Raw genomic sequence first — 16,546 nt, forward strand, 5'->3', positions numbered from 1 at the left:
AAGCAAACCAAAAAGCAAAAACAGAAGTAAACATTTACAAGGAAATGTGTCAGAAAATTTTGAGAGAATGGGTGTGAAGGGAAAATGTACAATAAAATGGGTGGTAAGAACTCATAAAACTTCTCGCCCAGCTGTCAAGTGAAAGTTTGTACAAAATCCTATCTGTTGGTAGAAGACCATCCATTTCTTCTATGCCTGGAGACTCCTTGGCTCCCTCCTGCTTTCATCACTGTGCCCCTGCTCCCCTGACCCCAGACTTCCTTTCATTTTCTCCTTTAGACAGAATATCTGCATCTATTACAACAGGTTTATTTTTTAAATGTTTGATTTATTTTTGAGAGAGCGCAAGCGGGGGAGAGGCAGAGAGAGGGGGACAGAGGATCTGAAGTGGACTCCATGCTGACAGCAGTGATCCCAGGATGGGGGCTCAGAGCTCGGGGCTCGAACTCACGAACCTCGAGATTGTGATCTGAAACAAAGTCAGGCACCCAACCAACTGAGCCACCTAGGTGCCCCACTAGAACAGGTTTATGGCCATATTGTGTCCTCACTGGGTACTGTGTAATGCGTGGTTTAACTCACCTGGAGAACTCTTTATTTTCTAGACTTTTGATTCTTAACATAAAGTATTAACCCATGTTTATTGTGTAATGTAAAAGAAGTTTCCTTAAAATCAAGGGAGGATTGACTGACGATGCATTTTGTATGGATTTTTCCTTTTCTTAATTGTTATATCTAACTTTTTCCTAAGGAAAATGTGATAAATTCTAAAACTCTTTCTATTTCTTATTAGTCAGCATATTCTTAATAAGCTGCTTATCTTGAGGGAAAAATAGTGATTTGCTGGCAATCCTTGGTGTTGCTTGGCTTGTAGATGTATCGCCCTATCTCTGCCTTCATTTTCACACGGCTTGTCCATGTGTGTCTGTCTTTGTCCACATTTCAACCTTTTTATAAAGACACTGGTCATATGGGATCAAGGCGCATCCTAATGACTTTGTTTTAGCTTGATTACCTTTGTAAAAACCCTGTGTCCAAATAAGGTCACATTTTGAGGTACCAAGCGTTGGGACTCCAACGTATCTCTTTGGGAGGACACAATACAATGCATAACATAGGTCATGGTTATCAGCACTTGCATTTGGACACCATTTTGAAAAAAGGCTCTCAGGGCACATGGGTGGCTCAGTCAGTTAAGCACCCAACTCTTGATTTTGGCTCAGGTCATGATCTCACAGTTCTTGGGATTGAACCCTGTGTCAGGCTCTGTGCTGACAGTGTGGAGCCTGCTTGAAATTCTCTCTGTCTCCTCTCTCTCTCCCCTATCCTGCCTGGGTGTGCGCTCTCTCTCTCTCTCTCTCTCTCTCTCAATATAAATAAACATTAGAAAAAAAAAAAAGACTCTCTCAGTGGTGTCCTAGAGTAGGTTAGAATTTGTGTCTTAAAATGACAGTACTGTGATCTGGCCAGTGTGTTATCTGTACTTTCCTTATACTTTATTTTCTTGTCAAAACTTCCTTTAATGAAAACGTTTAACAAAGACAGAAACAAAACTAATTCTTTTTTTGGTTGCTTGATTTAAGAATAGTGAATAAAAGCTATGTTATTTAATAAGCTCCTTTATTCATGTATGTTCTCATTATGTTTACATTTTGGCGACGTGTACTTTATTTTATCAGTAGTGCATTTGTATTGAACTACATTTATTATTTGATGCTTCATTTTGCTTTCATTAAATTCCTTGCTAAATGCTAAGTAGCATTAAAGTCATGCTATTCTGAGTTTGCATTCTGAGACAGAGTGACACTGCATTATTGAACACTTTTCCCCTTTCGTTTTAAAATTCATATTTCTACATCATCTGTAGAAATTGCCACGCTTAATGCTAGTAACTTATGAGCAGCTGTAAAAGAAGGGGAAATAGTGGAGTATGAGGGACATATGTAGAACAGACTGCCCTTGTAATGGAATCTATTTAAAATAATATTGCAGACTTACTCAGTGCTTGTGGTAAATGCTCTAGTTGGATAACTTCATGGTCTTCTTACAACCACTCCAAATAGCAAGAGTGGTGTATTGGCCAGGGTGGGCTAGGTTATGCTGAGGAAACAACCAACCCCGGAAGTTTTTGTTGGTCCAGGTTAGTCACCAAGGCAAACATTCTCCATGAGTTGGCTCAGCAGTCTAGTGTGCTTTTGTATTAAGGCACATCTTATCAACAAATGCCTCGGGGAAAGGGTAGGCTGGCAGTTAGTTACCTCCCTTTTGGAAGTGATACCCATCATTTTTCTTATATTTCATTGGCAAAAATGTGCCGTGTGCTTATGGTTAATTTTAAAGAGTTTAATGCAACGCGGTCTCGCTGTTTGACTAGCCTAGAAGAAAACCAGATGTTGATGAGCAATCATATGCCTAACTGAGATGATAATACCTCCCTTTTACTAGGTTCAGAGAGGTTAGGTGACCTGCCCAGGGATCTGGAGCTACGTCATAATGGGGCTGCTAAACAAACCTAGGTCTGTTTGACGTCAGAGTCTATAGTCAACCGTTTTGTGTCCTGCCTTCTGTGAAAGTTGATTGAGCTGCTTTTCAGATGGCTTGATTCAAATGATGAAACCGATTGCTCCAGCTTGCCTTATGGAGTCCTGTTGATCAGTGTGTATAGGAGACGGGGAAGAACTGATGATTGGTGAGGCTGCCACTGAGTCTAGTGTCTGGGAAAATGTTCCGGACCCTTGTCCCTCTGGCCTTTCTCTCTTTACACCTTGGGACAATTCCTGAAGCGCCATCTGAATATTCTCAACAAAAGAGAGAAGCCAAGCAAGTGCAGGAAGGGTTTTCATGTATCTGCTTTGCTAGAGGTGAGGTGGAAGGTATAGTCTTGTAGGTATTAAGAGGATAATAATGGCAGGTTAGGCTTGTATGGAAATTCCTAGTCTACAAAACGTGTTCATCGATCATCTGAAAGTGTGAGCAAACCTATGTGCGCTAATTGACAGTGACACTGTTATCAGTGACGTGTGATTGTTAACACAGGCAATGGGGTCCAAGACTCCACAGGGGAAGGGGCATTGGCTGGCATGAAGTAGGGATCTACAGCATTGGAGTCACATCTGGATTAACTCTTGGCCATCACCTGAGCAGATGTCTGTGTTTTGTGAATTCTCCATCTATAAATCAGGAGTGTGCTGATGGCTTCATAGAATCTTGGTGAAGAATAAACAAGGTAAGGCTAATAGAGCACGTAACACAGCGCTGGATACCTAGGTCCAGGCCCAGTAAATGCTGGCTGCTCTTCTTCTTATTGTGGTGGTTGTTGTCGGGAGGATTTTAGGTGATAATTGGGCTCTGTGTGTAATGGTAGATCATAGCAGAAATACGACACTGACTTCTAGAATATTACGATCACTATCACTAGAGATAGTGGAATATATTTTGAGGTCAGTAACCAGGATGGAGAAATTACCCGAAACCCTCTCACCTGGTTTGCTGAAGGAACTAGGGAGATCTCACCTGGAAAAGACACACGTCAGCAGAGACTTGAGGCATGGACCACTATTGTCTTTGGATCTTTGAAGGGCTGTCCTACAGAATAGGCTTTAGACTTACTCCTTATGGAATAAAAAAAAAAAACAAAAAACAGTACAGTTATGGAAGTTACAGGGGGAAGGATATCAATTCAATTGAGGACAAAGCTTTCAACCGTGAAACCAGACTGTCTCAGGAGGTGGTGAGTTGACCGTCTCTGGGGGGTATAAGCACAGTTTGGATGGGGATCGGTAGCATCCTGGGGATTCAGGCATCAGAAGAGTGATCAGATTTGAGAAACCTCAAATGATCCTCAAAACTGAGTTTTGTGACTTTAATCCTGGGTTCTCAAGGGGATGAAGGCTTGGTGGCAATATTTTGTAGAGCTCCCCAGTTGATTCTGTTGCACAGCCGAGTTTGAGGACCACTGTTCTCACTGAAAAGAAGTAGGAGCTTTTGACGATAGTGCCAGCTACAGGTCTTAAAACTATAGGTAATGAGTTCTTAAGAGCAGGAGAGGGTCATTCTGTGTGAGAAACCATTGAAGCAGGACAGAGTTTGGTTGGAGCTGGCTTGGTTTAGCCTCATATTTTGAGCAATCTGTCCAAACTGAAGCCTCTGCTCATTTCGGATAATCATTTGCAAAAAGGGTTGAGGTCCACGGTCAGGGTTGAGTGCCTGCAGTACAACGTTCTGTGGGGGTGAAAGCAGGGACTGTAGGTCCTCAGGATTCAACTATAGGGATCAGTCTATTTTTTACCCAAGGGAGCTTGCTGTTCATGTTTACTGGCTGCTGAGTGATTCATATGGTGCTGGGGGAGATGTGTTCAAGTGAAATGTGTTGCCACTATGTAAAATAGCTTATTACTTCCAGGATATTCCAACCTATTGATGCAATCCTGCAGAACAATGCAAATTCTGGTGTGTGTGTGTGTGTGTGTGTGTGTGTGCGCGCGTGCGCGTGCATGTGTGTTTGTGTGGTGTTGGGGTGAGGAGAAGATAGGAGCACACACACAAGTGCGCATTTCTAGGGCATAGAGCATGCCTTCACATTTCCCTCCTCTGACCTTTATGCCAGAAACATAAGAATAACCCATTGTCTGCTGGCCCTGGAGCTTAGTTGTTCCTAATCTCTGGACGCTCAATGGCTGAGCTGGCCTCCCGCCTGGCCAGTTGGCAGCTGTCAGGGTAGCCCCATATATCCCAAATTTACTCCCATGTGGCTTCTTCCTGCCTGATCCCTCATCCTCTGGCCTGGCATTTTCTCCATGACAGTCTGCCCCTGAACTGCCCTCGCTGCCGCTTTGGTAAAGGCTTGCAACGAAAGGGAGTTACAGCCACTGGCGGATCCAGTTTGCGCAAGCAGCATCAGCAATGGATGAGACCTCCCCCAGGCTGGAAGAAGACTGGAAAAAAGGCCTTCAGCGAGAAGTGAGCTGGCAGGTAAGTGATGTCCTCAGCTCCAGACGGACCCAGATCTCTCAACTTTTTAGCCCAAGTGTAGGTAATTCACATCAGTCTGTTTGCAGAACTGCATTATCTGCAGGCACATCCATTTGGGAAAAGTCCTTGTTAATTTCCATTTCTTTGTAAACCATGCAAAGAAGACTCCAAATGAATTTACTCGATATTCGCCAGCAAGTTAATAGAGTTTTACAAATCTATAGATGTTGCTAAATTTATACTTTCTTAATAAAGGCCACGAATTAACAAGTTGCAGGTGTATATCAAAGGAAACATGCAGATTTGGTTTGTGTGAGTACAAGTTCATTGTAATATAAAAATTTAATACAACACCTGTCATCAGACTTACTTTATGTTGTTATAGTAGGTTGGAATAAGGGGCTTGGTTTTAACCTATTTTAATGAGGTGACCATTCTTTTAATGCAGCTTGCGTGCCTTTCTTATTTATGCTGAACTCATACGAGGTAGAAGCTCTGTGGTATGCAGAGAGTTCAAGCTAAAGAAATCATTTTGGTGTAGAGGTAGTTTTCATTAAAATATGCAAAGCAGTAATGTTTATACGTTACAATACCTATTTCAAATTAGCAAAATTATATGCTCCTGTCTCGTAAGCTGCCAACTGAAATCCCTTCCTAAATCCTGGTGAATGGCTTTGATTACTCTTCTCCACATTACACATTACACACCTCTAATGCATATTTTTACGCATCCACTCCATTGCCATTTAATTAGACAACAATATTGAAGAGCGATGCAGAGGTTTTTTTTTTTTTCCCCCTTAAATGCTGCTGCCTTATGGAAAAAGAACACTTCCATGCATGAAGCGTTTCTTTTGGGTGGTGTCGGATAAAGTGGAACTGTGATTTTCCATTTTGTCTATAGAAGGAAGTTTCACAGAAAAAATGGCGACTCAGGAATTTGTTGATTTTCAACACCAATTATAAAAAATAATTCTCTCTTTTTGTAAAGAGAGGGACACTTTTCTTAAAATTTCTCCTCTGCGGGAGAAATCTTGGGGAAATGTGGTACTGATATTGACAGGTATGTTCTGTTCTAAGCAATGTGGTGTTAAGTAAGGAGCTTCCAAAATAAACATCCTTCAGCCTGCCATGAAATTGGCATCCTTCCACTTTGAGTGGGAGCATTATTTAGGAAGTAGGAAGGGATACAGAATGAATCTCTGCGTGCTACTTTGAGAATGTCATGTGGTGGGTCTCCAGGGGGTCTAAGCAAATATTCAGATATCTTATGGTAGGTGGATGTGACTGTAGGATTTTTGTCTTTTGTTTATGTGTTTTCCTTTAGAAAGTTAGCATTTTATATATATAGTCTTTGCCTCGAGGGAGGATTAAAGGAAGAAGGATGTGAGCAGGTGACTCAGAGATCTCTGTAGACAAAATATTTAAATTTGAAACATGAAATCCAAATGTTTATGTAAAAAAGCATGTGTCCTATAATGTTAGCATCCCATGACCTTTTAGCTTAGTAATTTCCCAAAGGCAAATAATGAACATGTTCTCTTTGCTCCTTGCTTCCAAAGATGTGATCCTGGTATAGCTGGTCAACCCCTTCATTTCCATTTGATAACCTAAGCTCTCCCTCTAGGTAGTGGAAGCAGTGGCTATGAAAAGAACATCCTAATCAATCTCCGATTTGGTCTCCCTGACTCTTGGTAATGCGTGCGTGGCGTTGGATGGAAAAGATGTCCAGTGTGTCAGGTCCAGACTCACCTGCTTCACCCTATTAAGGGTTGCTTGTTGTCACCACCCTCCGGTCATCAGGATCGTCCCGCCAGGTCCTCACATGCACGAAGTCACCCCACTTCTGCTGATACTGCAGTTGTCCCCAAGGGAGGAAATTAAATCTAATGACACAAGATGTAAGAGTTTTATTGTTTGAATGATTTCTTTTAGCCATCCATGGTAGTGATGGAGTTGGGTTTTTTTAAACAAATTGTGGGGGCACCTGGGTGGCTCAGTCAGATAAGCATCTGACTCTTGATTTTGGCTCAGGTCATGATCTCAAGGTTCGTGGGATCGAGCCTCACACTGCGAGCCTCTGCACGGATAGCGTGGGGCCTGCTTGGGATTCTCTCTCTCTCCCTCTCTCTCTCTCCCTCCCCTGCTTGCGTGGTCTCTTTCTCTTTCTCAAAATAAGTAAATAAACTTAAAACAATAATAATAAAACAAATTGCGAGTGATGCTGAAGCTTTAGTTTAGCCAAGTACTACATTTCTTACTGAAAATGATCCAGTACTTTCCTAGCTACCTACTCTTTATCAGTCACAGTACTAGGGATTTTGTGTATGTGTGAGTGTGCATGTGTGTGTGTGTGTGTGTGCATGTGTGTGTGTGTGTGGTTGTTCACATCTTCATAAGAAGCCTGGAAGGATGCTATGATTGCCTCCATGTTACAGATGAAGGAAATGAAGACTAGAGAAGGTTACATGACTTGTGGAAAGCCATACAGGGCTCAAGTTCAAGCCTGTTGGACTCCAATACCAATTCCATTGGGGTCTGAATTGAATTTTATCTCATTTTTTATCTTACGGAATGCTAGTTTATGAACAGCTGTGATGTGGGCAGGCAGGGAGCAAAAGGAAAAAAGGGAGAAAACGTGCCGATCTTCTAATGGAATAATCAATCTCTGAATCATTAAGACTTTAATGAAATGTTTTTAAGAGTTTTATTTTTTAACCCTTGCTCTATACCAGGCACAAAGTTGCATTTCTAATTCTTACAAGTACTCTGACGGACAAATATTATGTGATCCTATTATACAGCTGGGGAGACTGAGACTCAGCGGTATGAGGGAACATGCCCAGGGTCACACAGCTGATAAGATGCTGAAAAGAGATGTGGACCCACTGAGATTGGCCCTGAGGCCTCCAGCCTTATATAAGACTGCCTCTTGGAGTGTATTTTCAAATGATATTTTGATCATGCATATTTTAACTGTCTCATCTCACAATGATGTGATGGGATTTGGTCTTTGAGAAGTCCCTCTGATAGTTTTCTGGTTTTTTGTTTTTCTTTTAAATTAAGAGTTGGGCAAAAATGGCTTGCTCACTTATTTCTCCAGAATGTGTTTTAATCGGACGCTGTTTGCCTTAAATGAACCAGCTTACCCATGGAGTTGGAAATAAAGTAGATGCAATTTCTGGAATTGACTGTAAATCTGAAAATTCAGTTAAGCATATACCCCGTACTGGAAAACCAAATAGCAGCTGTGTCCAAGTTAATGCTCCCACCTCTCATAGCTCGACTATGCGAGAGCCTCTAGAGCCTCGGAAACAGACGTGGGAGTGGCTTATGCCACCAGGGAGTCATCTGACCACTGACACACCGACTTAAGGCAGTGACTGCTTCTTTAGTTGTAAAACGAGGGGACTGTGCTTGAGGGAGGCATTGGAGGGAAGGAGGAGTCATGGTGCTACTTTCTCGTTCTGTTCTGGGCCCCTGTCAGTTGAAGGACCTTACGGAGGAGCGAACGACTCATTTCTGGAGAACATTTTATTTGGCGGTGGTTCCCTTTAAAATAACCGATGTAATGGCACTGTGGCCATTTCGAACCCAGCTGTCGATATTGTCTGTCTGCGCCTGTCTCCCCCACAAAAAGATAAATTCCTCAGGGCAGGGATGCATCTTGTTTGTCTCTGTGTCTCTGCACTTATCACGGAGCCTGGCACACACTCAACCCTGGTGAAGCTTGCCGAACTAAGGGGACTGCAAACTTGAGCTGGAAGAAAGCAGAGACGTGATCTGGCCCTGATCTGCACTTGAAGAAATAAGGCCTAGGGAGGCCAAGTGACTGCCCCGAGTTCCACGGCTGCATAGTGAGGGGCAGCGATCACCAGCCTCAGCCTTGGCTGTCTTTTCTCTGGACCACTTCTCCATGAACTTCCTATGCCTCCACTTTCTCATCTGTGAAGTTGGAGCTAAACCATCCTGTCTATGTCTGTTTGGGTATCTTAACTGATCATGGTACCACTGTCTAGACAGGTACTACAGCATAAATGTCAAGTGTTTAGAACCCCGATGATCCAGAGCCAGTCATAGGGGTTCTAAACTTGGGGTCATCCGTTTCTAACTATGTAACATTGGTAAAGGTTTTAACTTCTCTGTGCTTCAGTTTCATCCTCCATTCACCTGGAAAATGGAGATAATTATCCTAGCTACCATATAGGGTTGTCGGGGAGTCAATGTGTTAATTTGTGGAAAGTGCTTAGAAGAGCACTTCCGTAAGAACTATTAAGTGACCCGCAACATCCGCTAAGCGTATCAGCTACTATTTACCTATTGTCTATGTAATGAGATCAGGCATTCAGTGCTTCTTTGGATACCTACTATGTGCAGAGCACATCCACACTTAAGCGGATGAGAAATTGGCTAGAGGCAATGCCCTTGCACTTGAGGTCATGGTGGGACAAGTGCGGCAGGTCATTATAATTATAGAATAGCCAGAAAATGCTCCGTATCGTGGAAACACTGAAGAGGAGTAGCCTCTGGTCTAAAGCATTGCCTGGAGGAGGTGATACGGGAGCTGATTAAACAGTGGGAGCGCTTTAAGCCAGACGAAGAACTGGGAAGAGCGCTCAAGCCAAGAGAGAGAGGAGGTCAGAGACAGGAAGGGCAGCGACTCTAAGGTACGTGTTGAGCAGCGAGTTGTCCTGTGGTTTTAGCCTTTCAGGATGAGGTAAGAGTGGTACAAGATGAGTCTAAAGAGAGAGGGAGGAAACGGGTCCTGTGTGGCCCGACCAAACAGCCTCAAATGGCGGTGGGGAGGCATGGGGAGCTTTTAAGTAGGGGCATGACGGAGGAATCAAATTTCTTTTTGAAGAAAGATCGTTCCGAGTTCTGTGTGGATGATAAATTGGGGTGCGTAAGAGTCGAGGCCAGAAATCCAGTGAAGAAGCCGCTTCACTATTTTAAGCGAGGACTGGTTGGGGTGTGGCAGCAAGATGGAGACGGAGGGGAGGATTCAGAAATATCTAGAAGATACCAGCCTCCGGATGTGGTGATTGACTGATGTAGAGTACGATGATAAGGGAAGAGTCAAGTGACCCCCAGGTTTTTCTTTAGGATGTCTAGATGACTATGTGTGCCGTGATCTGAAAAAATTACCAGAGAGGAGATGGTCTCTGGGCTCATGATACGGTCGGTAGGTAATAACTAACAAAATAGTTGAGGAGAGTTATAATAAATACGAGTGATCTAGCATTTTATACTAGGAGGACAAACAAAACCCTGTGAGGACTCAAAAATCTCAGAGAAGGTACTAATACCAGGAATACACTGACGAACAGCTCACTTTGTGCCAAGAGCTGTTTTAAAGCACTTTCCATATGTTAACTCATAGAATTCTTACCATTGTGACATTAGGGAGATATGAGTGATATCTGCATTTTGTAGATAAGGAAGTTTGAGAGAGGTTAGGAGCACGTAACTGGTACCTGGGCCTGGGCCAAAGCAGACTGGATCCAGAACTTGTAAGAACCCTAGGGTTATGTCTGTCCACGCGGAACTAGGGGGCCAGATGATTTCACAGAATAGATGGCATTAGACCCAGGTGTTTCAGGAGGAACATAATTTGGGGGCAGCGAAGGCCCGACTTAGAATCCAGGATCTTCTGCTTCAATGATGGTGGATATCTCTATCTGAGGCAGATTGAACAGTCTGTTGTACACGTCTCTGAGTTCAGGAGGTCTCCTAATGTTATTGGACTGGTCCGGTTTCTCAGGGTGGTGCAGGCCAAGTCCACAGGTCCCAAAAAGGTTGCACATGGTGAAGGACGATCCAGCGAGGCTCACAGAGTGACCAGCAGGTCTGTACCCAGCCGGCCATGATGTGTGGGAAATGGTGGTCCTGGAAGCTGGAGGGCTAATTTAGGAAGATCTGCTGGTCCTAGATGTGTGGTCGCAGGCAAGTCCCTCATCTCTGAACTGTTTCCTCCTCTGTATGATGGGGGAAAATATATCCAACCCCACCCCCCCCCCCCCGAACCCTGCCCCAGGCAAAAATTCAGTGGTGTCGTGTGTGTTTGAAAGAACCTTGTCTGGGGCGCCTGGCTGGCTCAGTCAGTTGAGGGTCCGACTCTTGATTTCAGTTCAGGTCATGATCTTATGGTTCATGAGTTCAAGCCCCACATCAGGCTTTGCGCTGACAGTGTAGAGCCTGCTTGGGATTCTCTCTTTCCCTCTCTCCCTCTGCCCCTCCCCCGCTCATACGCGCTCTCTAAAATAAATAAAGCATTAAAAAAAAAGAAAGAACCTTGTCTGCTGGGAAGCATCACACAAGTGTAAGATATTATTTCTATTAACGGAAAATGAAGCAGAATAGTGTCATTGAAATAATGCCAAGCACAGAAACAATTTGGTGTACTCTCTCCCTCTTCCAATTCCCTTCCAATTCCATTACCATTTGTGTTTTGGTTTCCATGTAGGAAGGAAAATAAGTAGGTTTGGTGGTGTTTTCTGCTCTCAGGAAAGGATTCTTCTTCTTCTTCTTCTTTTTTTTAATGTTTGAAGCACTTCACATTGGGATCAATGGGATAGTGACTCATATTTTGGGTTTACTTTGTTTAGAGAAATCTGCTTCAAGATACCAAATTAAATGGTGATTAAATGGTGGTGAGGGATCAGGTCAAAGTTGGCACTTGAGGATGTAGAGCAACCAGTTCTAACTTTGTGTCCGAGGTAGGATGGACCTAGCAAGACATGTTTTGAATGTAGAACATGTAAGAGTTTAGGTTAGTTAGAACACAGGTTCTAATTTTTCTCCATCGTTACGTTTCTGACACAATGGTATGTTTAAGAAGACTCCTTTCCTTACTGATTGTAATTTTTTGTTGTTGCCTTTGAAATCATGTGGGGCTCATTCACTTATTCATTCCTTCGTTTGGTCAAGAAAACTAAAGTGTTTGGTGTATTTCTTAGATTCAAATATCATAGCTTCATAAAGTTAGAAGAGACCTTGGGGTGACAAGTCATTGTTTGTTTTCACCCTGCATGCTCTTCACTCTGAGCAGAAGTAAGTCCAAAGGTTGAAGACACCTTATATAGCTTCTCGCCATCGCTCCTTCTTAGGTCTAACAAACAATTCTTAGGTTAAGGAAATTCTTCTTTGTGGTGGATTTAAATGGCACCCTATGCAGCTTTAGAACCAGTTTCGTGTCTCCATCCTCCCTGAAGGTGGAGAAAAACAGCCCAGTCACTGTCCTCAGGAATCAGCCTTCCTGGCCTTGAAGAGAATTATGAAAGCAGCCCTCAGCTTTTGCTTCTCAAGGCTAAGCAACCTAAATCCTTAGGTATAATTCTTCATTTCCATCTTCCTGAGTTTCTCTGAACCTTCTCTAAGTCTGTTCATTACCCTTAACTTCTATAGCCTAGAACTTTCCAAGAGATCCAGCTAGGACTAACCAGTAGTGATCATCTGCTCAGTCATTTAGTCAGCTCAGACACATTTATTGGACTCCACATTTTAAATACTAGACCTCTGGGCAGAGCACTGAGGGTAGAAAGATAAGTAAAAACAGCCTAATGTAGCACTTAAGAGCCAGGTTCATATCATGGATCACTGCTTACCAGCTATATGACCTTGAGCATATTGTTTAAGCTCTATATCTCAGTTCCCTCATGGGAAAAATGAGATAATGATAGTATCTATCTCATAGGGTTTTTGCGAGGATTAAGTAGATAAATACACGTAATACACTTGGAATCATGGTTGGCACATAGTTATGGCCATGAAACCATTACATAAAATAAAAATTTTAAATAAGATGTAGAGCCTGCCCTCGAGCGGTACCCACTCTACTCGGAAGGATAAAGCAATAAATATGCATCGAATTACAACTTGGTACATTCAATACGCTACCAGCGTGTGAGATGAAAGTTTGGAGGACCAAGAGGAATTATGCCTCAGGGCATCAGGAATAGCTTCATAGTTCAAGGAAGGTAAACTGTTTGATATACTTCTTAAATTCACATGTCCTTGTTTATCGGGTGGGAGAGACCTTGGAATGACAGGTCATTGCTCATTTTCACCTTGCAGATCACTGAGTTGGATCTTAGGGGAAGAGTAAGGAAGCTCTTAGGGGAGGACAGAACCTTCTGAGCAAAGAGCTGAAAGAGTAGATGTTGGCGCATGGTTGAAAAACAGTGAGTGGCTCGCTGTGACATGGGCATGGCAGGCTGTGAGCCTGGCAAGAGGGTCTTCTGATGCCTGGCATCAGATAATGAATGGCGTTTGGAAGCTCTGCTGTCTTATCCTTAACCTAATCCGTACTCGTGAAGCTTTATTTAAAAAAGCTATAGACCAGTTAGGGAGGCTGCCAAAGCATTTCATGTTTCTCTTCTAGTAGTTTTCTTACTCTGTCTTGGGTCAGAGTTATGTGTCAATCCTTGGAGGCCAGAATCTGAATCTTACTTATTTCCTTTTTTTCTCTCAGGCCCTAGCAGAGTACCAGGCACAGAGCAGGCTTAAGTCATGTGTGTTGAAATAAAGTTTGCTGTGTATAACCAGTGCCCTCATCTGCCTGTTCTAGGACAGCCGATTGTGCTTATGCATGAGTGAACAAATGCAAATAAATGAATCTGGGGATTTTACAGTTTTCAAATTTGACTCAATTTCGAGCACCTCTTGGGAAGGGAATGGTTTTGTGTAAAACCCCCAAGACCGATACGAGAAACAAATTCTCCCTGTGGTGTCTTTGCCTTTTATATTCAGCTTTCTGTACTCCTGTATGTCACGTTCCTGGCTGATTATTCTGATGGGGGCCCGATGAACCTAGGGTGAATTTAAGAGTTATATTTTTCCCTTCTCAGACTCCATCTTGAGCAATGACTTACATAGGTCACGACCCATGCTGACAACGGCTAAAGAATATTCACAGTGTGCAGTACAGATTTTAAAAGAAGGTTGGGGGGGGGGGAAGGCAGCTCTCGAGCATCTAAAAAGACAAATGTGTTTTACATCAAGTTCCCTGTTGAAAAAATGTCAAAAGAAGTGAGAAATACTCAAGTTGTAGCAGCTGGTTGAATGCAGCGATTCTCTCACTTAGGGTGCAAAAGCCACGATTTTCTATCTAATTCACTACTCAATCATTCCATGGCCCCTGTCTCAAGCTCAGTTGAAGCTCAGTTCCCAGTACAAAGAGCCCCTGTACGGTATATAAAGAAATGACTGGCTGCAGGGACTGAGGCAAGAAGGAGCCAGGTGGCGGCCCAGAGCTTGAGTTACCAAGTGGTCCTGGGATCACGTGGCATCGGTCCTGGGATCACGTGGCATCTCTCTCCAAAGCCTCTCGGAAAGTCCATGTAAAATAGGTCATTTCTCCTTTAAATTGTGATGATCACCGCCTGATAGGATAAGATGATCAGGCATAGGCTGATGCTGCTGTTCAAGTGCTCACCACATATATTGGGGAGACAGATAAATTTACTGGAGACTCAGGGGTAGTGCCTGGATTGAAAGTTTGCTGCCTCGAGGGCTTTGAATTGAAATGGAAACGGGCCGGCTCTGCAGAGCTCCATTACTGTTGATGACTATTTGTCTTTTTCAGGGGAGTTTGGGTGAGCAATAAATATGACTGCTCTTTAGGGAGAGTGTCCTAGAAACTGTTGGATCTTTCCTTACACATGTCAATTGCATTTCAGTTTTCAAAGGCACTTTTCCATTTATACTCCTTTTTCAATCTCCTAGAAGCCCTATGAAGGCAATGGCAGCAATGTTATTATTACCAACTGTCTAATGAATACGCTGAGGGCTGATAGGTCCTGCCTGGCAGGACCGGGACTGGAATCTGGGTCTGAAGTGCAATCCTGGGCTTGTCCACTCAGATTGAGCTGCCTCTCTGTTCACTGGTCAAGGGTACACTTTCCTAAAGCTTGTCAAAAATTGATCTGAAATTAATACCTAATTAGCTCCAATCACTTGTGCCCTTCCCTGAAAAGTATGACATTTAAAGCTGAAAACTTTTATGTAACTGTTTCTGGGGCAAAGCATCTCTCCCTAACACCAACAATGAAATTGTCTGGTGAAAGAGCAAGATGTTCATGTTTTTCCACGCTGATCATAATGCTTCAGGCATGGGCTTCGTGCAGTGGTGGGAGTCCAGCAGGGCTATTACACAGTCAGTAACCCGGGGTATGCTGCAGAAATACATAATTTTGCGTAACACTCTCAGAGACTTTATTTTCAGCATTGCTGAAGTTCTTTTTGTCACACTGGAAAAGGAGGCACACTGTCTCCCACAACTCAGCTCCTTGCCAAGATGTGACTTAAATAGCATGAATCACCTCCACCCCACCTTTTGGCTGAATCAGAGTTTCAGTGAATCAAAGATCTGCATTAATGAGACCCAAATATTTTCTTGAGAAATTTCTGGAAATTGAAATGACCAAGAGATCGCATGATACCACTTGGTTATTTGTGTGGGAATAATAATAAACTCTTAGATGCCTTGGTCTTTGAAATATGTTCTTTTTCTTTAGTAAATTGATCTTGATGTTCACACACAGCTTGAGACACTATGGAGAAGGATCTTATGCTGCACTTTTCTTGCATCATTAATATACCCTTTGTGTCTGTTTCATCTGCGTGGATTCAGGCTCCTCTTCTCTCTCCCATCTCCTTTCTCAACCACAAAATAATTAAAAATTTTTTTAAATGCTCATCATCAAATCACATTTACTAAAAGTTCTAGAATATAATATTAGTTATATTACTTATAAGCTTGAGCTCTGAAGTTAAACCAATGTGAGGTTGAATCCTGCTTTGCTATTGACTAGTTGGATAACCTTGGATATATTTCTGTTATAGAGTCTCCATTTCATTACCTTTAGAGTGGGATTATAATAGTAACTTTTTTTCTATGATAATCATGCAGATTAAAGGAAATAACATAGTTAAATCCCTTGGCAAAGTGGCTACCATGTTGAAAGCACTCAGTAAAAATTAGCAATTATTATTCTCATTACAAAGGTGTTTCCATTAAGACCAAAATTGTGACAGTGCTGTTTACAATCCCATTCATACTAACCTACTGAGAACTAAATATAGAAAGAAAAGATCAAAAGCTATGTTATCAGATAAAATTATTGTTTCCATAGTAAAGCAATGATATTTAGCAAAGGCCGAACAACTATTAGAAAAAATGAGAGTTGGGGCGCCTGGGTGGCTCAGTCGGTTAAGCGTCCGACTTCGGCTCAGGTCATGATCTCATGGTTCATGGGTTCGAGCCCCGCGTCAGGCTCTGTGCTGACAGCTCAGAGCCTGGAGCCTGTTTCAGATTCTGTGTCTCCTTCTCTCTGTGACCCTCCCCTGTTCATGCTCTGTCTCTCTCTGTCTCAAAAATAAATAAACATTAAAAAAAATTTAAAAAAAAAAAAAAAAAAAAAAAAAAAAAAAAAAAGAAAAAATGAGAGTTGAGTTAGTTGATTCAAAATCAAATAAATATACAAAAATTAACAACTTTTTGGCCTAGTAGTGATAACCAATTAGAAAATGCAAAGATACAAATAATTCAATATAGCACTAAAAATAAACTATCTAA

General features: G+C 42.5%; 1 protein-coding gene across 2 annotated transcripts in view; it reads left to right on the top strand.

Moving 5' to 3' along the window:
• The window catches only part of PPARGC1A (PPARG coactivator 1 alpha), a 645,787-nt gene that overhangs the window by 339,321 nt on the left and 289,920 nt on the right, over nt 1-16,546 (top strand). The window contains exon 1 of one of the 2 annotated variants that reach the window (XM_058722954.1): nt 4,844-4,971. The exons of the other annotated variant lie outside the window; for it this stretch is intronic. Within the exon in view, the coding sequence (XP_058578937.1) occupies nt 4,903-4,971 (69 nt within the window). The 5' untranslated portion in view covers nt 4,844-4,902. Of the gene's footprint in view, nt 1-4,843; nt 4,972-16,546 lie in introns of those variants that run through there. 2 annotated transcript variants of the gene reach the window in all.

This window comes from Neofelis nebulosa, chromosome 3, assembly GCF_028018385.1.
Source record: "Neofelis nebulosa isolate mNeoNeb1 chromosome 3, mNeoNeb1.pri, whole genome shotgun sequence".
In the NCBI taxonomy this organism is placed as follows: Eukaryota; Metazoa; Chordata; class Mammalia; order Carnivora; family Felidae; genus Neofelis; species Neofelis nebulosa.